At 50.5% G+C, this 24,867-nt stretch overlaps 1 protein-coding gene across 2 annotated transcripts in view; it reads right to left on the reverse strand.

Annotated features, from left to right (window-relative positions):
* The window catches only part of TMEM63C (transmembrane protein 63C), a 40,003-nt gene extending 22,528 nt beyond the window's left edge, over positions 1–17,475 (reverse strand). Inside the window, exons 1-3 of one of the 2 annotated variants that reach the window (XM_063948249.1) lie at positions 17,280–17,475; positions 1,067–1,237; positions 2–81 (exon numbers count right to left, since the gene is read on the reverse strand). In XM_063948249.1, the coding sequence (XP_063804319.1) occupies positions 2–81; positions 1,067–1,207 (221 nt within the window). In that variant the 5' untranslated portion in view covers positions 1,208–1,237; positions 17,280–17,475. The remainder of the gene's footprint in view (position 1; positions 82–1,066; positions 1,238–17,279) is intronic. The other variant, XM_063948250.1, reaches the window with a different exon arrangement.
* Positions 17,476–24,867: the final 7,392 nt, after the last annotated feature.

The raw sequence follows: 24,867 nt of genomic DNA on the forward strand, positions 1-24,867 counted from the left end.
CCTGTCATTGTCTATCAGGAGAGCGAGGCGCCCATAGTCCCAGGCTGCCTTCCTAACACATGAGAATACCAGCAGCAGAACCTAGAAAGAAGACAAATCACCAATTATCCCAGGGTGGTACAGTCCACCTGATGGGTGGATTGTTCTATATCTGGGTTACACCAACCTGCAGGGTCTTGTATCTTGGCTGTACTACCCTGGATGGTCCCGTAACTGTACTGTACTACCCTGGATGAGCCTATATCTGGCCAACACCAACCTGCAGGGTCTTGTTTCTGACCTGTACTACCTTGGATGGTCCTGTGTCTAGACTATACCACCCCGGATTGTTTAATATCTGGGATGCACCAACCTGCAGGGTCTTGTATCTTGGCTGTACTACCCTTGACGGTCCTGTATCTGGAATGTACCACCCTGGATGGTCATATATCTGGCCAACACCAACCTCCAGGGTCTTGTTTCTGGGCTGTACTACCCTGGATGGTCCTCTATCTGGGATGTACTACCCTAGATGGTCCTATACCTGGCCTACACCACCCTGCAGGGTCCTGTATCTTGGCTGTACTACCCTGGATGGTTCTATACCTGACCTACACCACCCTGCAGGGTCCTGTATCTTGGCTGTACTACCCTGGATGGTTCTATACCTGACCTACACCACCCTGCAGGGTCCTGTATCTTGGCTGTACTACCCTGGATGGTTCTATACCTGACCTACACCACCCTGCAGGGTCCTGTATCTTGGCTGTACTACCCTGGATGGTTCTTTATCTGACTTACACCAGCCTGCAAGGTCTTGTACCATGGCTGTACTACCCTAGAAGGTTCTTTATCCGTACTGTGCTACCCTGGATGGTCCTATATCTGGCCTACACCTACCTGCAGGATCGTGTATCTTGGCGGTAGTACCCTGGATAGTCCTGTATCTGGACTATACTACCCAGGATTGTTCTATATCTGTATCTGGACTGTACCATCGTCATGGGGCTAACATCTGGACAGCACTTATTATAACAGTACTTTGCAGTCCTAACTGTACTATAACCCCAAGCCCTGACAGCATTACCAGCCATGCCAAGAAGTTTATAGCCAGGACAGTGGGGACTCCGCCGAATGGAAGCCCCTGTAGTACAGAACTGCGAGAGTGTGCTCTGTAACACTGATCCGTCACATTCCCGGGAGGGTCTTCGGGTTGCAGGGGCTCCATGCTGAGTGTGACAAGGCCTTGGTGGTGTACCTGGGATAAAGAATGGGGGGTGCATTATACAGAAGGTATAAAGCAAGAACAGGTGGACTACTGATAGCACCATATTAAGTAATCAAATCAATACATTTCATTCTCCATAATAATATAAACAGAAAGACTGCATATACAATAGTGTAATATACTTAATGTTGGTGACACCGACAATTAGAAATGATGAAATCAATTAAATAATGTGAATAAACAACTTCATATAATTATAATATAGTTTCAACACTGATTCAACGATCAGCTGAAGGGGAAGTTATAGTGCAGCTGGTGATTCTCAACGTGTTTCGCTGAACCAGTCCTTCAAGGCCTATGCTGCCAAAAAGTATATCTGCAGTTCTGTCCACATCTAATTACGTTGCGAACATGTGTACATGAACTTGGTGTACTTGTTCTACACTTGTACAAGAGGAACTGTACCAAATTGCTGAGTAAGAAAAATGCATGTCACCACATGTTCACCATACCTTGTACCTCTCTACTACAGTACTCCAGCATTTCCCACTCACACATTGCCAACTCCCTCTGCTAATCCACCACTACCATCCTCACACCCTGCCAACCCACTCTGCTAATCCACCACTACCATCCTCACTCCATGCCAACCCACTCTGCAAATCCACCACTACTATCCTCACACCCTGCCAATCCACCACTACCACCCTCTCACCGTGCCAACCCACTCTGCTAATCCACCACTACCACCCTCACACCCTGCCAACCCACTCTGCTAATCCACCACTACCATCCTCACTCCGTGCCAACCCACTCTGCTAATCCACCACTACCATCCTCACTCCGTGCCAACCCACTCTGCTAATCCACCACTACCATCCTCACACCCTGCCAACCCACTCTGCAAATCCACCACTACTGTCCTCACACCCTGCCAACCCACCCTGCTAATCCACCACTACCACCCTCTCACCGTGCCAACCCACTCTGCTAATCCACCACTACCACCCTCACACCCTGCCAACCCACTCTGCTAATCCACCACTATCATCCTCACAACCTGCAAACCCACTCTGCTAATCCACCACTACCACCCTTACACCCCGCCACCTCACTCTGCTAATCCACCATTACCAGCCTCACACCCTGCCAACCAACTCTGCTAATCCACCACTACCATCCTCACATCGTGCCAACCCACTCTGCTAATCCACCACTACTATCCTCACACCCTGCCAACCCACTCTGCTAATCCACCACTACCACCCTCACACCCCACCACCTCACTCTGCTAATCCACCACTACCATCCTCACACCGTGCCAACTCACTCTGCTAATCCACCACTACTATCCTCACACCCTGCCAACCCACTCTGCAAATCCACCACTACTATCCTCACACCCTGCCAACCCACCCTGCTAATCCACCACTACCACCCTCTCACCGTGCCAACCCACTCTGCTAATCCACCACTACCACCCTCACACCCTGCCAACCCACTCTGCTAATCCACCACTACCATCCTCACAACCTGCAAACCCACTCTGCTAATCCACCACTACCACCCTTACACCCCGCCACCTCACTCTGCTAATCCACCATTACCAGCCTCACACCCTGCCAACCAACTCTGCTAATCCACCACTACCATCCTCACACCGTGCCAACCCACTCTGCTAATCCACCACTACTATCCTCACACCCTGCCAACCCACTCTGCTAATCCACCACTACCACCCTCACACCCCACCACCTCACTCTGCTAATCCACCACTACCATCCTCACACCGTGCCAACTCACTCTGCTAATCCACCACTACTATCCTCACACCCTGCCAACCCACTCTGCTAATCCATCACTACCACCCTCACACCCCACCACCTCACTCTGCTAATCCACCACTACCATCCTCACACCGTGCCAACCCACTCTAATCCATTACTACTATCCTCATACCCTGCCAACCCACTCTGCTAATTCACCACTACCATCCTTACACCTTGCCAACTGTGACTGGACGGTCCCGTAGGAGAGCCCTCGCCGCCCTCGCGTCCCACTGGTAGCAGGCGGAGCTTGGAGACGCTGGGTGTACCCTGGACAGCTGGAAAACGGAGCTAGGCTTCGCATAGCCCTGCAGGTCATAAAATGAAGCAGTCTTCTTGAGGCAATTGATGTTTATTTGCAATAGTTCTAAATAAAACTCTTCCCTATTGCTAGGGGTAACAGCATACAGCAAGATGTTCACAGCAGACTGTAGTTGGTATAGTACCTCTCTGAAGCTCACAGGCCTCCTCTTTTTATACAGTAACACCACAATGCATCTCAGGAGGTATTTTCCCCCCTGAGTCCTTTCCATCCAATCAGGATATCTTACAAAATATAAATAAAATAAAGTACATTTTAAAAGGATATGAGTGCATGAAGCAATTTCCTACTTCCTGTCACACACAAAGTTTGGTGTTATTTAAACTCCATTCCTTACCACCTGCTAGTTTACAATTCGACTTTGATACATTTATCACTAAGCTTCAAAATACGGTTTGTATTTGATTTCTCAATACCACTTTTCATATGGGATAAGGACACCCCCCCCCCCCTTCCCCGTGATTAACGCCTCCCGGCCACTATCTCCCAGCCACTATCTGTGCCCTGTCCAACATCAAGATCTTCTAGGAGAGGGTAATTAGCATCCCATTTCCTGGTCACAGAAGATAGGGGATCCTTATTTAGTCATATATAGTAAGTGCATTTTTGCCTTTAAAATACATGTGACCACATCTTACATATGCATTCATATAAACCTGCAATCCTGCAACTGTGCACAGACCACTACATAGGACATGTTAAAACACATCATTAAATTTATTTTTAAACAGTCTGCTTCTGGCGCCGTAAGTACATTTAACAGTTGCACCAAGCGCCTATTGTCCTCAAAATGGCGCCGGGCACTTAAGGGTTAACCCCTTACGTGCTTTGACCGCCATTAACCATGTGGCCGACGGGTCCTCCGCCCACACTCCCCCCCCCTCCAATTCAAGTGGGAAAACCAGCGAGACATGTCCCAATGATTTGGCTCCTGGTCCCGCAGTCTCTTGAGGTGAAGGGGACGCTACCTGGAGGGAATAGGCTCCATCCTAGACCGTTCATCCATATTATAATGGGCCGACTCTTGTGGGGACACAATGTTCAAATAGTCCACATGAAGTCCAAGTCCAAGTCTCTACCACAACAATCTGCCAATTTTCCCCAAGGAAGGTTGCAACCACCTAACAGGTGGGTGGTAAGTCACCAAAGTGGGGGGCCAGTTACACAAACAACAGAGTAAAAACTGGTCCAAGGTACACACAAGTGCCACCCAAGGTGTCCCAATTGTGGCACACCCCACCTCCCACCATAGCAGTATTCTTCTCAAACAGGCCACAGGGTGCTCCGACCCATATGGCTCCTCCTTGCTCGGTACTGCTCCCAGTCCGTGAAGTGGCGCAGTAGTCCGTAACACAACGTCCTGGTCAAGAATGTGCGCCATCAGCACTGGAGTGGGTACCAGAGCCTCCTCCAATGACTGGAATGCCAACTCACAAACGGGTGCAAAGTCCACTGACTTGGGAATGCCCTTCCTAGTCATCTCTGTAAGGGGGTTCACTACAGAACTAAAGTCAGTGACATCATGTCCATAGGGCCTTACAGGTTTTAAGGTCAGTACCTGTCTGGGTGATGGGGGCCAGGGACAGCCTCTGGTCGCCTCTGGTTTGGGCCTACCCCTGTCTCCTCCCACACGGTGCCCCAGGCACTGCAACTCTGTCATTCCTATATGGCAACTGTTTGTCCCAACTGTCAGACCTGCCCTCCAATCCTCCTCTGTCCACCTATGACTCAGTTAACCTACCCTGTCACCTAGGTCTTCTCTTACCTCCATGTGCGCTACCTGTACCACAGTGATGCCGGCCAGACCATCAGCCTCTGGATCCCGTGTGGCATCCACTACAGGGAGGCTGCGTGTCTTCCCCGATCTACTGCACACAGGCAGGGGACCTGCTATGTCCACAGCAACTTGCTGTTAGGGTTCTCCTATGGGCAGAGGCCCAGAGACAACACAAACACTGGAGTGCCCCAGCTGCCAAGTTATGGCACCAGCCTTACAGTTGGTCTGGGCGTCATCCGACATTCCAGACCAGGGTAAGCTCTGTGACAGGCACTTCAGGGTACGGTCTATCTCTGGTTTACTGTTCAAAGGGGTATCGCTGGCAACTGACACCGGTTGCGCAGGAAAGTTCCCTGGGGGTACCAGTTGGACACGTTCCCTATCTGGTCTATCCCCTCCCGCTTTCCTGGCTACCCTGTACCTTAGCCCTTACCGCCAGGCCACACTTCCTGTCAAGGCCGCTGCCAGTGTGGCGCCTCATGCCTTTCAGGGATGGGTCAGAGAGTTGAGCCTCCCTAAACTCCTGCCTTCAGCCCTCAATCTCTCCTAAATTGGGACATTCTACAGGGGGATCTAGGTGGGGACTACTAGGTAAGTCTGGTAGGGGTCAGTCACAGAATGGTCAGTGTGGTTTCTCATACTCACCGCCGGAGTTGGCAAACCACTTGGGTCAGGAGCATCATTGGGCAAACGAGCGGGAACCAACTCGTTTGCCCAACCTGTGATCCTGATCACAGGATCAAACGAGCGTGAACCAACATCCTCTGCGTTGCTAGGGGACATAGGCATACCAGAGGCAAAGGAATGTGGGGTCGCTGTGCTGACCTAGCCGCTGTAATCTTTTCCTCTGGGCTGGTTGATGCTGTGGTTGGCTGTGCTGGCAGTTGTCTAGCAGCTGTAGTCTTTTCCTCTGGGCTGTGCTGGAGTAGCTGATGTCAACGGTGGCTGTGGAACTTGACTCCAGGGAATGGCGACAGCAAAAGTGGTGATGATTCCACCACCCAGATCATTTCAGTTGGGAGACCATCCATGACGGCAACTTCTCGCAACTCTGGTCCAGCTCCCCAGTCTAGGTAGACTCTTGCCATGGGAACCTCTTTCTCCATTCCATCTGCCAGGGTAACCTTGGCAGTGCGACCCTGCAATATAGCAGCAGGATTGATAAGGTGGGGGCTCACTACAGTGATTGAGGCCCCAGAGTCTCTTAGGCCTTCCCCCTGCAGGGGTCCCACGTGGACCGGCTGCAGGTGCATCCACATATTGTGTAGGGGCCGTCTGTCCATGCAGGTGACTCCGCAGAGTGCACCTGTTTCTCGCCACATTCCATCGGACTGACTGGAGGGGGACCAGTCTCTGTAGGCTCATCTCCACTCGTCAAATAAGTGAGCCGGGCTCCAGCACTCGGATTTGGAACGCGAGTCTGGGTTGCTTGGGGGTGCGGAACAGCTCATCCTCAGATGTCCGATTTTCCCACAGCCGTAGCACTTCTTCTCCAGTCATGGCACCGATGGTCTCTGATCACTTGCAGGGACGCTGCGGTGCGGTTGCTGGCCAAGAGCACCCGGATTGGAGGACGCTTGTTTTTGGGGGTGGTGAGCTGAAGAGGGGTGTCCCCTGGTGGTACAGTCCTTTGGGGCTGGTTGCTGGTTGGGTGATTCTGCCCCTGTGGCCGAATTGCCACATACTTGTCAGCTAACTGAGCAGCCATCTTGTAACTGGGTGGCTCCCGGTCTAGCACACACTCCGTCACTTCTGGGGCGCACCGGTGATAGAACTGTTCCCTGCAGATCAGGTCCATCAGTGCGTCCCATGTAGTGACTTCAGAATCCTTCACCCACTTCACCACGTACTGCCACAGCTGGGTGGCGAACTGCTCATGGGTGCTGTTAGGGTTCTTGGACAAGTCCCGGAACTTCTTCCTGTAGGACTTGGAAGTGATGAAGAATCACTGGAGGAGGGCCTTTGCGACTTCGTCGTAATCCCCACAGTCCTCCGTGGCCACTCCTCAAGGTGTCTCACCCACTCCGACTTGGGTAAATCATGTAATTTGCAAGTCCTTTCAAAAAATTGCAAATGTCCATCAATGTCCCCATTACTGTCTGCAAACTTGGCAAACTGTATACGTCCCGATCAGCGTGCAGCAGCGGACAATGGCTTCCGGGGTACCACGGCCTGTGGTGCCCGCTCATCACGCCACATCTGGATGATGATCAAGCGCTCTTGCTCCGTTGCCCTTTCCCCCAATTCAGCTAGCCGAACCGCTGTACCACAGCATGGAGCAGTGTCTAGGTGTGCCGCCACCCGCCAGTGAGGTCCGCTGCCGCTAGCCAGAGAGACCAGCCACTGCCGCCCGCCGCAATCAATAGCCAGCTCGGGCAGCACTGTGCACTTCCGCGAGCGGCTTGTGACCTATGGTGACTCATAGATCACGCAGGCCACGTCGCATTCCTGCCTGGAGTGATCGCCCGCCCACTGGCTAGTGCTGCTCCTCAATCCATGCTGCTCTGTGCTGCCTTCTCAGCGCTCATCACAGCTGCAGGTATATATATATTTTTTTAAATGTATTTATGTGTGGAATTACTATAGGTACTGTAGGGGGCAGTGAGTGGAATTATTATGTGAGTGGAATTATTATGGGGGACAGTGAGTGAAATTATTATGGGGCAGGGAGTGGAATTACTATGGTGGGCAGTGAGTGGAATTATTATAGGGGCAGTGAGTGGAATTACTATGTGGGGCAGCATGTGGAATTACTGGGGGGGCAGTGAGTGGAATTATTATGGGGCAGCGAGTGGAATTACTATGTAGGGCAGCATGTGGAATTACTTGGGGGGCAGTGAGTGGAATTATTATGGGGGCAGCGAGTGGAATTACTATGTAGGGCAGCATGTGGAATTACTGAGGGGGCAGTGAGTGGAATCACTATGTGCGGTAGCATGTGGAATTACTGGGGGGGGGGGCAGTGAGTGGAATTATTATGGGAGGCAGTGAGTGGAATTATTATGGGGGCAGGGAGTGGAATTACTATGGTGGGAAGTGAGTGGAATTATTATGGGGGCAGCATGTGGAATTACTGGGGGGGGGGGCAGTGAGTGAAATTACTATGTGGGGCAGCATGTGGAATTACTGGGGGGGCGGTGAGTGGAATTATTTTGGGGGGCAGGGAGTGGAATTACTATGGGAGGCAGTGAGTGGAATTATTATGGGAGGCAGTGAGTGGAATTATTATGGGAGGCAGTGAGTGGAATTATTATGGGGGCAGGGAGTGGAATTACTATGGTGGGCAGTGAGTGGAATTATTATGGGAGGCAGTGAGTGGAATTATTATGGGGGCAGGGAGTGGAATTACTATGGTGGGCAGTGAGTGGAATTATTATAGGGGCAGTGAGTGGAATTACTATGTGGGGCAGCATGTGGAATTACTGGGGGGGCAGTGAGTGGAATTATTATGGGGCAGTGAGTGGAATTACTATGTGCGGCAGCATGTGGAATTACTGGGGGGGCAGTGAGTGGAATTATTATGGGGCAGTGAGTGGAATTACTATGTGCGGCAGCATGTGGAATTACTGGGGGGGCAGTGAGTGGAATTATTATAGGGGCAGTGAGTGGAATTACTAGGGGGGCAGTGAGTGGAATTATTATGGGGCAGTGAGTGGAATTACTATGTGCGGCAGCATGTGGAATTACTGGGGGGGGGGGCAGTGAGTGGAATTATTATGGGACAGTGAGTGGAATTACTATGTGCGGCAGCATGTGGAATTACTGGGGGGGGGGAGGCAGTGAGTGGAATTACTATGTAGGGCAGCATGTGGAATTACTAGGGGGGGCAGTGAGTGGAATTATTATGGGGCAGTGAGTGGAATTACTATGTAGGGCAGCATGTGGAATTACTAGGGGGGGCAGTGAGTGGAATTATTATGGGGCAGTGAGTGGAATTACTATGTGCGGCAGCATGTGGAATTACTGGGGGGGGGATGCTGGCTGTCAGTATACCAACACCGGCTTCCCGTCTGTCGGAATCCCAGCAGCGAGTACCCTCGCGGGCTCGCTGCGCTCACCACACTTTGAGCCCGGTGGCTTGCTTAGCTCACCACAGGTTATATTCCCACTCAGATTGTAGCGTGGACCCACCAACCGAGTGGGAATACCCTGCAGAGGTCGGGATTCCACTTTCACTGGCTGTCGGGATTCCGGCGTCGGTCTCCTGAACGTCGGAATCCCGACAGCCGGTATTTTAACTGCATCCCATTATTATAAATTTGTGGGGGTGAAAGCATTTTTTTTTTATTACCACAGGACCCAATGTGTTTGTATTACTTTGGGGGCCAATGTGTTTGTATTACTTTGGGGGCCAATGTGTTTGTATTACTTTGGGGGCCAATGTGTTTGTATTACTTTGGGGGCCAATGTGTTTGTATTACTTTGGGGGCCAATGTGTTTGTATTACTTTGGGGGCCAATGTGTTTGTGCTACTGCGGTGCTCAGTGTGTTTGTTTAATTACTATGGGGGCCAATGTTTTTTTTCCCGTGGGGCACTGATGGTGTGCCTTGGCAATTTTAAAGTCTTGCCGGTGTGCCGCGAGTTGAAAAAGGTTGAAAATCACTGCGGTAGGCTATCCGTGCCGCCTCCCCTGGGACGTTGGGATCCTGGCCCTGCTAGGGAATGTTGGGAAACATGGCTGCTGCGAAAGGGGGTGGGGCTTGTGGGTCTCGCCGGTTCAGTACGAAAGTCCACTGGTGGGACATCCTTTTCGATGCTGACGCCCTCAGCGCTCTCTACCTCCGCCCAGCGCCACTCCTCAAAGCTCATGAGTGCTGCCCTCATGACGCCTCTGGACGTGTTAAAACCTTTTTGGCGACACACGATCTCCAGATCGTCCTTAGACATTCCGCTGAAGTCCGCCACCTTGTGCGTTCTCCCACGCTGCTGTTACTCCTCTCCTGAGTAACTTGGCTTCTCCAATCGGGTGACCGAAAAGCCGCCTGGGATTATCTCACCGCTATGCCACCAATATCTGTGACCGGACGGTTCCGTACGAGAGCCCACACCGCTTTGCGTCCCGCCCCCAGTCACAGAATGGAGATTTAGGTCACACGGGACCTGGCCAATTAGGGGGTTCCCGCTTACCGCCAGTAACCGTCTGTTAATGACTCCACCCACTGCACAATGGGCCACCACCAGACTCCTCCTAGCCATGGCGTCTGGAACAACGGTTCTGCCCTGCCATTCCTCCCTGCTACTCCACTATTTAATTCACACCCTAAATACCCTCTTCCTCTGCCATTTCCTGCACACCCTGCAAAATCTACCTAAATTCCACCACTAACCCACTCACACTATGCCACCCACTCTATTACTCTACCACTACACCCCTTACACTCTGCAAACGCTCTAATGGGCCCCACACACTGACAGATCCGCCGCCGAGCTGCCCGACGGCGGATACGGACAACGGGCGACCCGGCGGCGGGGGAAGGCTGTGACGGGAAGAGTGAAGTTTCTTCACTCCTCCCGTCACCCGTCTCCATAGCAGTGCAGGCAAATATGGACGATCTCATCCATATTGGCCTGCATGCACAAGTGACGGGGCATCAGCGATGAACAAGCGCGGAGCCGCGCATCGTTCATCGCTGGTGCCTCCACACTGAAAGATATGAACGGTATCTCGTTCATTAATGACTGAGATCGTTCATATCTTCAGTATTATCGCCCAGTGTGTAGGGCCCATAATAGTTCAACTCTCCTCCTCACATACATAGTGTTCACTCTAGGGTGTTTTAGCGGGGCGCTGCGCCCTGCTCGTTTTTTAGCAGGCAAAACCCGCCCTGCCCCTTTTGCGGCGCCCTGCTAGAACAGCCGCCCGCTTCCTGCCCTCCCGGCGTGTATAGATGCCGTGCGCATGCGCGCGGCATCCATTCACGCATTGGGAGAGAGCTGGGGGAAGCCCAGCACCGACGGAGGTGCTGGGCACGCCCCCAACAGTCACGTCGCCGGCCACAGACGCTCTCTATAGTAGCGTCTGTGGGCCGCACCGCCCCCTAAAATGACGTAGGCGTGGCCACGCCCCCTAATTTGCGCCCCGGAGTCCGGCGCCATGCCCCTTTTCACTCCTAGAGTGAACACTAATACACATTTGTCCAACACTCTCTCCTACTTCACCACTTCCCATTACCATTTACTAACCCTTCCTGCTACCCCACTTCCCCTCCGTGTTACACCACTGACACCCTACTATTTCACCACATCTGTCAACTCTCGAGTATACTACACTTCCCCGACCCTTCAACCAACCCTCTCTGCTACTCTATTATTTTCTCTGAGTCTACCATTCATCCGCCCCACTACAATACTGCCTTTCACAGTCCCAGTCATCTCCACTATGCCGACAGTCTTTCCAGCCACTACGCTATTCCATCACTCTTTTGTCGCAGTCTATCAACCCTCTATGCTATTGTTTTGTACTCCCAACACTATCTCTCTGCAAAATATTCCTCACACTCTAATAAACCTCTCTTCTCCTCTACCCCTCCTTCCCTCACACCCCGCTATACCTACCTGCTACTCTACCACTACCCCCTCACACTATGCCAACTGTACCTACTACACCACCCATACTCCTCACACTCTGTCAACACTCACATCGGCATATCACTCTGCTATATCATAACTCTCAACTCATTCTCCAGCAACCCTCAACACTCTCCCCTTCACTCTTCTACCCTCTCTAATTCCACCACTTCCCCTCACACTATGCCAACCATCTATGCTACTTTACTACACTCCCCTCACACTCTGCCAACCTTACCCTTCTACTCCATAACTTCCCCTCACACCTTCACTACTATACCAGCACTTGCCCTGACACTGCTAAACCCCTTCTACTCCAATTGTATCCTCATACTCTAACTCTCTATTATGCTGTACCACTCCTTCCCTCACACCCTGCCAATGTTTCCTACTACTTCACCACTACCCCCTCCCATTCTGCTAATCTACCAAATCAGCCAAATCTCTCTGCTATTCCACTACTTCCCTCCCACTCTGCCAACCCTGTCTGCTACTCCAACACTTTCTTCACACTCTGCCAACCCTCCCTATTACTCCAATATTTCCCCTAACACTGCAAACCCTTTCTACTATTCCATAACTCTCACCTCACACTCTGCCGTCCTTTTGATTACTCCACCATTTCCCCTCACACTCTGCACACCAGCACTAAAACTCAACACTTCCCCTCTCTGAAACATACTCTGCTACTCAACACCACCTCCCCCACAAAAAAAACCCCAACAATTAACTAACCTTCTCTGCTACTCCTCCATTTCTCCTCACAATCCGCTATCACTCTCTGCTACTTCCCCGTTTCTCCTTACAATCCACTAACCCTCTCTGCTACGCCCCCATTTCTCCTCATAATCCACTTTCACTCTCTGCTACTTCCCCATTTCTCCTCACAATCCACTATCACTCTCTGCTACTCCCCCAATTCACCTCACAATCCACTATCACTCACTGCTACTCCCCCAATTCTCCTCACAATCCACTATCACTCACTGCTACTCCTCCATTTCTCCTCAGAATCCACTATCACTCTCTGCTACTCGTCCATTTCTCCTTACAATCCACTAACACTCACTGCTACTCCTCCATTTCTCCTCAGAATCCGCTATCACGCTCTGCTACTCCTCCATTTCTCCTCACAATCCACTATCACGCTCTGCTACTTCTCCATTTCTGCTCACAATCCGCTATCACTCTCTGCTACTCCCCCATTTCTCCTCAGAATCCGCTATCACGCTCTGCTACTCCTCCATTTCTCCTCACAATCCGCTATCACGCTCTGCTACTCCTCCAATTCTCCTCACAATCCGCTATCACTCTCTGCTACTCCTCCATTTCTCCTCACAATCCGCTATCACTCTCTGCTACTCCTCCATTTCTCCTCACAATCTGCCAAACATCTCTGCTACTCAAACACTTCCCCTCACCCAATTGGCAAGCTTTTCTGCAGCAACGTCAACCCTGGCACTTGGCCAGCCATTCTACCTATTCCAACACTTTACTGTCATGCTGCCAACCTTCTGTACAATTTCAGCACTCGTTCCTCACACTCTACCATCCTCTTCACCACTCCTTCCCCTTACAGCCTGCCAACCCTCCCTCCTGGTACAACAATTCCCCAATCTGCAACATTTTCTACTACTTCTCATCACAATTTACCAACTCTCTCTCCTACTCCAACACTTCCCCACTCAGCAACATCTCTACTGCTTCACCATTTATATTGTGCCAACTATCTCTGCAACTTCACAGGACCCCCTCACTCTCTGTCAACTCTCCCTACTACTGTAGTACTTCACCTAAAATCCTCACAAGCCTCCTACTGCATCTCTCCGCTATGCAATTTCTTCCCCTCACAACCTGCCAACCTTTTTATGTATAGCACAGGCCTCAAAATATAATATAAGGTGGCAAGCATAGCAGAACCAGTAAGTGTATTACACTTACTCCAACATTTCTTCTCATTCTCTTCTTAACTCCTCTACTATTCCATCATTTGCACCACATATTCACCCAACCACCTCTGGAACTCCCACTCTCCCTCTCCAACTATGCTCCTCATACACTGTGGCCCTATCTACTCCACATACATTGTGGCCCTATCGACTTCATCTATGCTATCCCCTTATACATTGTGGCCATATGTACTACTCCTACACTAGTTCCTCATGCATTGTGGCCCTATTTACTACTTCTACGCTATCTCCTCATACATTGTGGCCCTATCTACTACACCTACGCTATCTACTTATACATTGTGACCCTATCTACTACTCCTACACTAGCTTCTCATACATTGTGGCCCTATCTACTACTCCTACGCTATCTCCTCATACACTGTGACCCTATCTACTACTCCTACGCTATCTCCTCATACATTGTGGCCCTATCTACTACTCCTACGCTATCTCCTCATACATTGTGGCCCTATCTACTACTCCTATGCTATATCTCTTCATAGATTGTGGCCCTATCTACTACTCCTACGCTATCTCCTCATACATTGTGGCCCTATCTACTACTCCTATGCTATCTCCTCATACATTGTGGCCCTATCTACTACTCCTACGCTATCTCCTCATACATTGTGGCCCTATCTACTACTCCTATGCTATATCTCTTCATAGATTGTGGCCCTATCTACTACTCCTACGCAATCTCCTCATACATTGTGGCCCTATCTAATACTCCTACACTATCTCCTCCTCATACATTGTGGCCCTATCTACTACTCCTACGCTATCTTCTCATACATCGTGTCCCTATCTACTACTCCTATACTATCTCCTCATACATCGTGGCCCTATCTACTATTCCTACACTAGCGTTCACGCTAGCCTTCTTTTGCAGGGCGCTATGCCTGCCCTGCCGATTACCAAAGGACTCACTGCCGCGCAGTGCCGCACTGTCAATACTGTAGGCTGCTGGGGAACTGGTGAGATGAGGAGGGCTGGGCTTGCCTCTCCCGCCGAGAGCTTGGGGGAAGCCCAGCACGCACACCCCCAACAGTGCCGCCGCCGACTGCTCACGCCCCCTGTAGCAGCGTCTGTGGGCCGCACCACCCACTTTAATGACAATTACAAGGTCACGCCCCCATTTTGCATGACCATGCCCCCTTTTCGGACGCATGTGCCCCCGCAGTCCGGCGCCCTGCCCTCTAGAGTTTCTAGAGGGAACACTACTACACTATCTCCTCAATACATTGTGGCCCTATCTACTACACCTACGCTATCTCCTAATACATTGCAGCCCTATCTACTACTCCTACACTATCTCCTCATACATCGTGGCCCTATCTACTACTCCTACACTATCTCCTCATACATCGTGGCCCTATCTACTACTCCTACAGTATCTCCTCCTCATACATTGTGGCCCTATCTACTACTCCTACACTATCTTCTCCTCATACATCATGTCCCTGTTTACTACTCCTATGCTATCTCCTCACACATCGTGGCTCTATCTACTACACCTAAACTAGTTCCTCATACATTGTGGTCCTTTCTACTACTCCTACGTTATCTTCTCATACATCGTGGCCCTATCTACTACTCCTACGCTATCTCCTCATACATTGTGGCTCTATCTACTACACCTAAACTAGTTCCTCATATATTGTGGCCCTATCTACTACTCCTACACTATCTCCTCCTCATACATCGTGGCCCTATCTACTACTCCTACACTATCTCCTACTCATACATTGTGGCCCTATTTACTACTCCTATGCTATCTCCTCATACATCGTGGCTCTATCTACTACACCTAAACTAGTTTTCTTATTATTCCTATCATTCTGTCTACAGTATCTCTCTTCTATTACTACACATGTTCCTCCTACATTGTGGCCCTCTGTGCTATTCTAGTACTGCATTGTGGTCCTCTGTGCTATTCTAGTAGTGCATTGTGACCCTCTGTGCTATTCTAGTAATGCATTGTGGTCCTCTGTGCTATTCTAGTAGTGCATTGTGGCCCTCTGTGCTATTCTAGTAGTGCATTGTGGCCCTATGTGCTATTCTAGCAGTGCATTGTGGTCCTCTGTGCTATTCTAGTAGTGCATTGTGGTCCTCTGTGGTATTCTAGTAGTGCATTGTGGCCCTATGTGCTATTCTAGTAGTGTATTGTGGTCCTATGTGCTATTCTAGCAGTGCATTGTGGTCCTCTGTGCTATTCTAGTAGTGCATTGTGGTCCTCTGTGGTATTCTAGTAGTGCATTGTGACCCTCTGTGCTATTCTAGTAATGTATTGTGGTCCTCTGTGCTAATCTAGTAGTGCATTGTGGCCCTATGTGCTATTCTAGTAGTGTATTGTGGTCCTATGTGCTATTCTAGCAGTGCATTGTGGTCCTCTGTGCTATTCTAGTAGTGCATTGTGGTCCTCTGTGGTATTCTAGTAGTGCATTGTGACCCTCTGTGCTATTCTACTACTGCATTGTGGTCCTCTGTACTATTCTAGTTGTGCATTGTGGCCCTCCGTGCTATTCTAGCAGTGCATTGTGGTCCTCTGTGCTATTCTAGCAGTGCATTGTGGTCCTCTGTGCTATTCTAGCAGTGCATTGTGGTCCTTTGTGCTATTCTAGTAGTGCATTGTGGTCCTTTGTGCTATTCTAGTAGTGCATTGTGGTCCTTTGTGCTATTCTAGTTGTGCATTGTGGCCCTCTGTCCTATTCTAGTAGTGCATTGTGGTCCTTTGTGCTATTCTAGTAGTGCATTGTGGTCCTTTGTGCTATTCTAGTAGTGCATTGTGGTCCTCTGTCCTATTCTAGTAGTGCATTGTGGTCCTCTGTGCTATTCTAGTAGTGCATTGTGGCCCTCTGTGCTATTCTAGTAGTGCATTGTGGTCCTCTGTGCTATTCTAGTAGTGCATTGTGGCCCTCTGTGCTATTCTAGTAGTGCATTGTGGCCCTCTGTGCTATTCTAGTAGTGCATTGTGGTCCTCTGTGCTATTCTATTAGTGCATTGTGGCCCTCTGTGCTATTCTAGTATTGCATTGTGGTCCTCTGTGCTATTCTAGTAGTGCATTGTGGCCCTACGTGCTATTTCTGTACAAAGTGATTGTGGCCCCACTCCAATTCTTGCACTAGACGCTATATACACTGTGGTCCTTGCACTAGATCCTTATACACTGTGGCCCTTGCACTAGATCCTTATACACTGTGGCCCTTGCAGTAGATACTATACACTGTGGCCCTTGCACTAGATCCTTATACACTGTGGCCCTTGCACTAGATCCTTATACACTGTGGCCCTTGCAGTAGATACTATACACTGTGGCCCTTGCACTAGATGCTATATACACTGTGGCCCTTGCACTAGACCCTTATACATTGTGGCCCTTGCTGTTAGCCTCTGTTATTCCTGATCACATACGCAGTGGCCTGTGTGTGTAAGTAGAACTGTGTATCTCTCTGCACACCCTGACACTATACACACATTATACACCCGGAAAATAAATACACCGCACCCAGCTCCGGGTGTGCTCCCTGCATCCCCCGTGCTGCACGCCGCCCGCACTGCTCGCAGATCCCGGGCCCACCCCACGTCTCCGTGTCACCATCTCCCGTCCTCCCTGTCCCCTCTTACCTGTCGGCCCGCAGCATCCTAGGCAGCCAGGGACCGTCAGCTGAGTCCGACTCCCAGATACCCCGATCAGGGCGCCGCCTCCTGACATCAGCTGCACGGCGGGGAGGGGCGGCTGTGTCCGGGTGCTCGGCGCTGCCAGTGTCACCTATAAATCCTGACTGAGGGGACAGTGCACTCACCGCTGCCAGTGTCACCTATAGATCCTGACTGAGGGGACAGTGTACTCACCGCTGCCAGAGTCACCTATAGATCCTGACTGAGGGGACAGTGTTCTCACTGCTGCCAGTGTCACCTATAGAGCCTGAATGTGGGGACAGTGCACTCACCGCTGCCAGAGTCACCTATAGCTCCTGTCTGAGGGGACAGAGCACTCACTGCTGCCAGTGTCACCCATAGATCCTGACTGAGTGGACAGAGCACTCACTGGTTCCAGTGTCACCTATAGATCCTGACTGTGGGGCCAGTGCACTCACCGCCGCCAGTGTCACCTATAGATCCTGACTGGGGACAGTGCACTCACTGCTGCCAGTGTCTTCTATAGGTCCTAACTGTGCACAGTGTACTCACCGCTGACAGTGTCACCTATAGATCCTGGCTAAGGGGACAGAGAACTCACCGCTGCCAGAGTCACCTATAGATCCTGACTATGGGGACAGTGCGCTCACCGCTGCCAGTGTCACCTACAGATTCTGGACGTGGGAACAGTGCACTGACCGCTGCCAGTGTCACCTATAGATCCTGACTGTGGGGGGGGGGTACACTCACCGCTGCCAGTGTCACCTATAGATCCTAACTGTGGGCAGTGTACTCACCGCTGCCAGTGTCACCCATAGATCCTGACTGTGGGGACAGTGCACTCACTGCTGCTAGTGTCCCCTATAGATCCTGAGTGTGGGGACAGTGCACAAACCGCTGCCAGTGTCCCCTATAGATCCTAGCTGTGGGCAGTGTACTCACCACTGCCAGTGTCACCTATATATCCTGCTTCTGGGGACAGTGCGGTCACGGCTGCCTGTGTCACCTATAGATCATGACTGGGGTCAGCACTGCACTCACAGCTGACAGTGTCACCTATATATCCTCCCTCTGCAGATAGTGCACTCACCGCTGCCAGTGTCACCTACAGATCCTGACTGAGGGGACAGTGTTCTCACTGCTGCCAGTGTCACCTATAGAGCCTGAATGTGGGGACACTGCACTCACCGCTGCCAGATTCACCTATAGCTCCTGTCTGAGGGGACAGAGCACTCACTGCTGCCAGTGTCACCTATAGATCCTGACTGAGGGGACAGAGCACTCACTGCTGCCAGTGTCACCTGTAGATCCTGACTGTGGGGCCAGTGCACTCACTGCCGCCAGTGTCACCTATAGATCCTGACGGGACAGTGCACTCACTGCTGCCAGTGTATTCTATAGGTCCTAACTGTGGACAGTGTACTCACCGCTGACAGTATCACCCATAGATCCTGGCTAAGGGGACAGAGAACTAACCGCTGCCAGAGTCACCTATAGATCCTGACTATGGGGACAGTGCGCTCACCGCTGCCAGTGTCACCTACAGATTCTGGATGTGGGAACAGTGCACTGACCGCTGCCAGTGTCACCTATATATCCTGACTGTGGACAGTGTACTCACCGCTGCCAGTGTCACCCATAGATCCTGACTGTGGGGACAGTGCACTCACCGCTGCTAGTGTCCCCTATAGATCCTGAGTGTGGGGACAGTGCACCCACCGCTGCCAGTGTCCCCTATAGATTCTAGCTGTGGTCAGTGTACTCACCGCTGCCAGTGTCACCTATATATCCTGCTTCTGGGGACAGTGCGTTCACGGCTGCCTGTGTCACCTATAGATCATGACTGGGGTCAGCACTGCACTCACAGCTGACAGTGTCACCTATATATCCTCCCCCAGCAGATAGTGCACTCACCGCTGCCAGTGTCACCTACAGATCCTGACTGTGGGGATAGTGTACTCACCGCTGCCTGTCACCTATAGATCCTGACTGTGTGTACAGTGCACTCACCGCTGCCAGTGTCTCCTATAGATCCTGACTGTGGGGACAGTGCACTCACCGCTGCCAGTGTCTCCTATAGACCCTGACAGTGTTACCTATCGATCCTGACTGTGGGGATAGTGTACTCACCGCTGCCTGACACCTATAGATCCTGACCGTGTGTACAGTACACTCACCACTTCCAGTGCCCCCTATAGATCCTGACTGTGGGGACAGTGCACTCACTGCTACCAGTGTCCCCTATAGATCCTGATGTTGGGGGACAGAGCACTTACTGCTGCCAGTGTCACCCTTAGATCCTGACTCTGGGTACAGCACTGCACTCACCGCTGCCAGTGTCCCCTATAGATCCTGAGTGTGGGGACAGTGCACTCGCTGATGTCAGTGTCCCCTATAGATCCTGACTGTGGGGACAGTGCACTCAACCACTGCCAATGTCACCTACAGATCCTGTGTCTATATGGACAGTGTACTAACAGATGCCAGTGTCACCTATAGATACTAACTTCAATGGGGACAGAGCATTAACAGCTGTTTCCACTTTTCCCTATAGATCCTGACTATAGAGACAGTGTATTTACAACTGCCAATACCACCTATAGATCGCAAGTGTCTATATAAATTTCTATAGAGTCAGTGTACTCACTGCGGCCAGTGTCTGTATGGATCTATGGAATCACATTGCTTACTATTGTCAGTGTCACCTACAGATACTGAATTTAGTGCAGATGAACTGACCGCTGCCCAGCATCACCTATAGATCATGGGGTCTATTCATGAAGCAGTGAAAAGAGTGGAGAAGTGAGCTTGTGGAGAAGTTGCCCATGGCAACCAATCAGCTGCTCCGTACAATTGTATAGTATGCAAATTATAAATGTTACTTCAATGCTGATTGGTTGCCATGGGCGACTTCTCCACTGGCTCAATTCTCCACACTTTTCACTGCTTCATGAATAAACCCCAATGTCTTCTATAGAGACAATGTACTAACAGCTGCCAGTCTCGCCTATAGGAACAGAGTACTTACTGTTGTCATTGTCACCTACAAATGCTAACAGATAGGGTCTATGCACTCTCTGCTGCCAGTGCTACCTATAGGCTCTGTGGGGGTGATTTAGACCTGATCGCTGAGCTGCTAATTTTGCTGTCCCGCGATCTGCTAGTCGCTACCCAAGGGGAGTGTATATTCGCCCGTGCAGGTGTGCGATCGCATGTGTACGCTGAGCTGCTAAGTATCCCTCAGTCAGCGGACAGCTGCAAATCCGCTCGCCCCTCACTCACCATTTCATTATTTTTCTACTGTGTGCAGTGTGGCCCTCATTCCGAGTTGTTCGCTCGCAAGCTGCTTTTAGCAGCTTTACACACGCTAAGCCGCCGCCTACTGGGAGTGAATCTTAGCTTCTTAAAATTGCGAACGAAAGATTCGCAATATTGCGATAAGACATCTCTGTGCAGTTTCTGAGTAACTCGAGACTTACTCGGTATCTGCGATCAGTTCAGTGCTTGTCGTTCCTGGTTTGACGTCACAAACACACCCAGCGTTCGCCAAGACACTCCTCCGTTTCTCTGGCCACTCCTGCGTTTTTTCCGGAAACGGCAGCGTTTTTTCCCACACGCCCATAAAACGGCCAGTTTCCGCCCAGTAACACCCATTTCCTGTCAATCACATTACGATCGCCAGAACGATGAAAAAGCCGTGAGTAAAATTCCTAACTGCATAGCAAATTTACTTGGCGCAGTCGCAGTGCGAACATTGCGCATGCGCACTAAGCGGAAAAACGCTGCGATGCGAAGAAATTTACCGAGCGAACAACTCGGAATGACCCCCTGTGTGCGCAGCCCAGGACTTACTCCTACAGTGCGATGAGAACAGGCTGATCGGGGCCGGAGCTGACGTCACACATCCGCCCTGAAATCGATTTGGAACGCCTGCGTATTTCCTGACATGCCCTGAAAACGGCCAGTTACCACCCACAAACGCCCTCTTCCTGTCAATCACCTTGCGAATGACTGTGTAATTAAATTTTTCGCACCAGCCTGTCGCTGTCCGGCGATACCTATTGTTGTTTGCCGACGCGCGTGCGCATTCTATTGCTGGTCACCCACTGTGCAAAAACGCACAGCAGTGATCATCTGTGAATCGGGCCCTGTAGACAACATAGTGTAGGGTCAACATAGTCACTGCTGTGTATAGGGTCATAGTAGTCAACAGTACCAGTGTTACCCACAGATTCATGCCATCTATACAGAGCCGGCCCTAACCAATATGATGCCCTAGGAAAGATTATGGCTGGTGCCCCTTAGCACCACCACTAGTCCCGCCTCTGACCCTTCACCCCTTTCCCAGCACCATCACCCCTCACCCATAGCAGTCCTTATTTTGGTGTTCCTAACCCCTATATTTTAAATAGGAACAGTGCGCACAATTGGCGCACAGCCCAAAAAGGGTTGTGTTCTTGCTCGGAAGGGGCGCGGCCACACAATAGTAACCCCCAATTCAAATTACGTCACACAGTACTGCAACTTTATTCACATTTTATCGGGGGTAATTCCAAGTTGATCGCAGCAGGATTTTTGTTAGCAGTTGGGCAAAACCATGTGCACTACAGGGGAGGCAGATATAACATGTGCAGAGAGAGTTAGATTTGGGTGGGTTATTTTGTTTCTGTGCAGGGTAAATACTGGCTGCTTTACTTTTACACTGCAATTTAGATTGCAGATTTAACTCACCCCACCCAAATCTATCTCTCTCTGCACATGTTATATCTGCCCCTCCTGCAGTGCACATGGGCCCTCATTCCGAGTTGTTCGCTCTGTAATTTTCTTCGCATCGCAGCGATTTTCCGCTAATTGCGCATGCGCAATGTTCGCACTGCGACTGCGCCAAGTAAATTTGCTAAGAAGTTTGGTATTTTACTCACGGCATTACGAGGTTTTTTCTTCGTTCTGGTGATCATAATGTGATTGACAGGAAGTGGGTGTTTCTGGGCGGAAACTGGCCGTTTTATGGGAGTGTGTGAAAAAACGCTGCCGTTTCTGGGAAAAACGCGGGAGTGGCTGGAGAAACGGGGGAGTGCCTGGGCGAACGCTGGGTCTGTTTGTGACGTCAAATCAGGAACGAAACTGACTGAACTGATCGCAGTGGCAGAGTAAGTGTCGAGCTACTCAGAAACTGCTTAGAAATTTCTAATCGCAATTTTGAGAATCTTTCGTTCGCATTTCTGCTAAGCTAAGATTCACTCCCAGTAGGCGGCGGCTTAGCGTGTGCAATGCTGCTAAAAGCAGCTTGCGAGCGAACAACTCTGAATGAGGGCCATGGTTTTGCCCAACTGCTAAAAAATTTCCTGCTGCGATCAACTTGGAATTACCCCCATCATGCGATAGTGGCCCTCATTCCGAGTTGTTCGCTCGCTAGCTGATTTTAGCAGCATTGCACACGCTGGGACGCCGCCCTCTGGGAGTGTATCTTAGCTTAGCAGAATAGCGAACGAAAGATTAGCAAACACGCCCTGCGTTCGGCCAGCCACTCCCCCGTTTCTCCAGACACTCCCGCGTTTTTCCCTGACACCCCTGCGTTTTTTTGCAAACGCCGGGAAAACGCTGAGTTGCCGCCCAGAAACGCCCCTTTCCTGTCAATCATTTACCGAACAGCAGTGCGACTGAAAAGCGCCGCAGAAGCCACAGCAAAACAGCTAAGTTTTGTGTTAAATAACTAAGCGCATGCGCCCTGCGTGCCTTGCGCATGCGCAATTTGCAACAAATCGCAGCATAGCGAAAATCGTCAACGAGCGAACAACTCGGAATGACTCCATGTCCCTAATTCACGTTACATCACACAGTAGTACCACTATACCTTATAAAAGCTACTCCTCACAGTAGTGCCCCTTATTCACATTACATCACACTGAATTGCTAATTATTCACGTTACACCACATCATATTGCTCTTTATTCACACCAGACCACACAGTAGTGCCCTTTCTATACGTTACGCCACACAGTAGAGCACCTTATACACATAATGCCACACATTAGTAATGCATTTATACAAATAATACCACACAGTAATGCCACTTACACATTATTAATGTCCTTATAAACATAATGCACCTTACACATTATGCCAACCTTTATAAATGCCCTTATACACATAATGTCCCTTAGACATATGCCGCACATTATTAATACCCTTATACACATAATGTCCCTTTCACATATGCCGCACATTATTAATGCCCTTATACACATAATGACACACATAGTGCCCTTTACACATATGCCGCACATAGGGGGTCATTCTGAGTTGATCGCTAGCTGATGTTGTTCGCAGCGATCAGGCAAAAAATCGGCAATACTGCGCATGCGTATGGTGCGCACTGCGCACGCGCGCCGTACTTTCACAAAAGCAGATGTAGTTTTACACAAGGTCTAGCGACGCTTTCCAGTCGCACTGCTGATCGTTGAGTGATTGACAGGAAGTGGGTGTTTCTGGGTGGTAACTGACCGTTTTCGGGGTGTGTGTGGTAAAACGCAGGCGTGCCAGATAAAAACGCAGGAGTGGCTGAAGAAACGGGGGAGTGGCTGGCCGAACGCAGGACGTGTTTGTGACGTCAAAACAGGAACTAAACAGTCTGAAGTGATTGCAAGGTAGGAGTAGGTCTGCAGCTACTCTGAAACTGCACAGTTTTTTTTCGTAGCAGCGCTGCGATCCTTTCGGTCGCACTTCTGCTAAGCTAAGATACACTCCCAGAGGGCGGCGGCTTAGCGTTTGCACTGCTGCTAAAAACAGCTAGCGAGCAAACAACTCGGAATGAGGGCCATTATTAATGCCTTTATACACATGACACACATAATGCCCCTTACACATATGCCGAACGCTACTGCACAACCAACCCACCCGCACACAGCACTCACATGGCCGCTAACACTGTGACCTCTGCCTCTGCTTGGATACAGATGTGATACATCTTGCCTCAATACACCATGCAGCAGGAGATGCCTGGCGTGAGTCAGCTGGCAGCTCTGCTAATGGGTGTCGTACGGTATGCCGGCGCTCGGGCTCCCGGCGCCCAGCATACCGGCGCCGGGAGCCCGACCGCCGGCATACCGACAGCGTGGCGAGTGCAAAGGAGCCCCTTGCTACGCGCGCCACACTATTTTATTCTCTCTCTAGGGGGGTCGTGGACCCCCACGAGGGAGAATAGTTGTCGGTATGTCGGGTGTCGGGATTCCGGCGCCGGTATACTGTGCGCCAGGATCCCAACATTCGGCATACAAAAGACCACCCCTGCTAACGTTGGGCACCTTTTTTTGATGAAAATGTATCTAATTTGCATTACTATGTGGGTAGGATGCACAAGCAGCCTCTGCTGATTAAAATGATATGCGGCATGCCTATATTCTGTGTGTGACTGCGGCTGTATCTGCATACTAAATGCTACATTACAGTGATTTCATGGAATACACTGTAACTAACATTTTGTATGCAGATACAGCCGCAGTCACACACAGAATATAAGCATGCCGCATATCATTTTAATCAGCAGAAGCTGCTTGTGCCCCTTTTGCCTATG

Source organism: Pseudophryne corroboree, chromosome 12, assembly GCF_028390025.1.
Source record: "Pseudophryne corroboree isolate aPseCor3 chromosome 12, aPseCor3.hap2, whole genome shotgun sequence".
NCBI classification, from domain to species: domain Eukaryota; kingdom Metazoa; phylum Chordata; class Amphibia; order Anura; family Myobatrachidae; genus Pseudophryne; species Pseudophryne corroboree.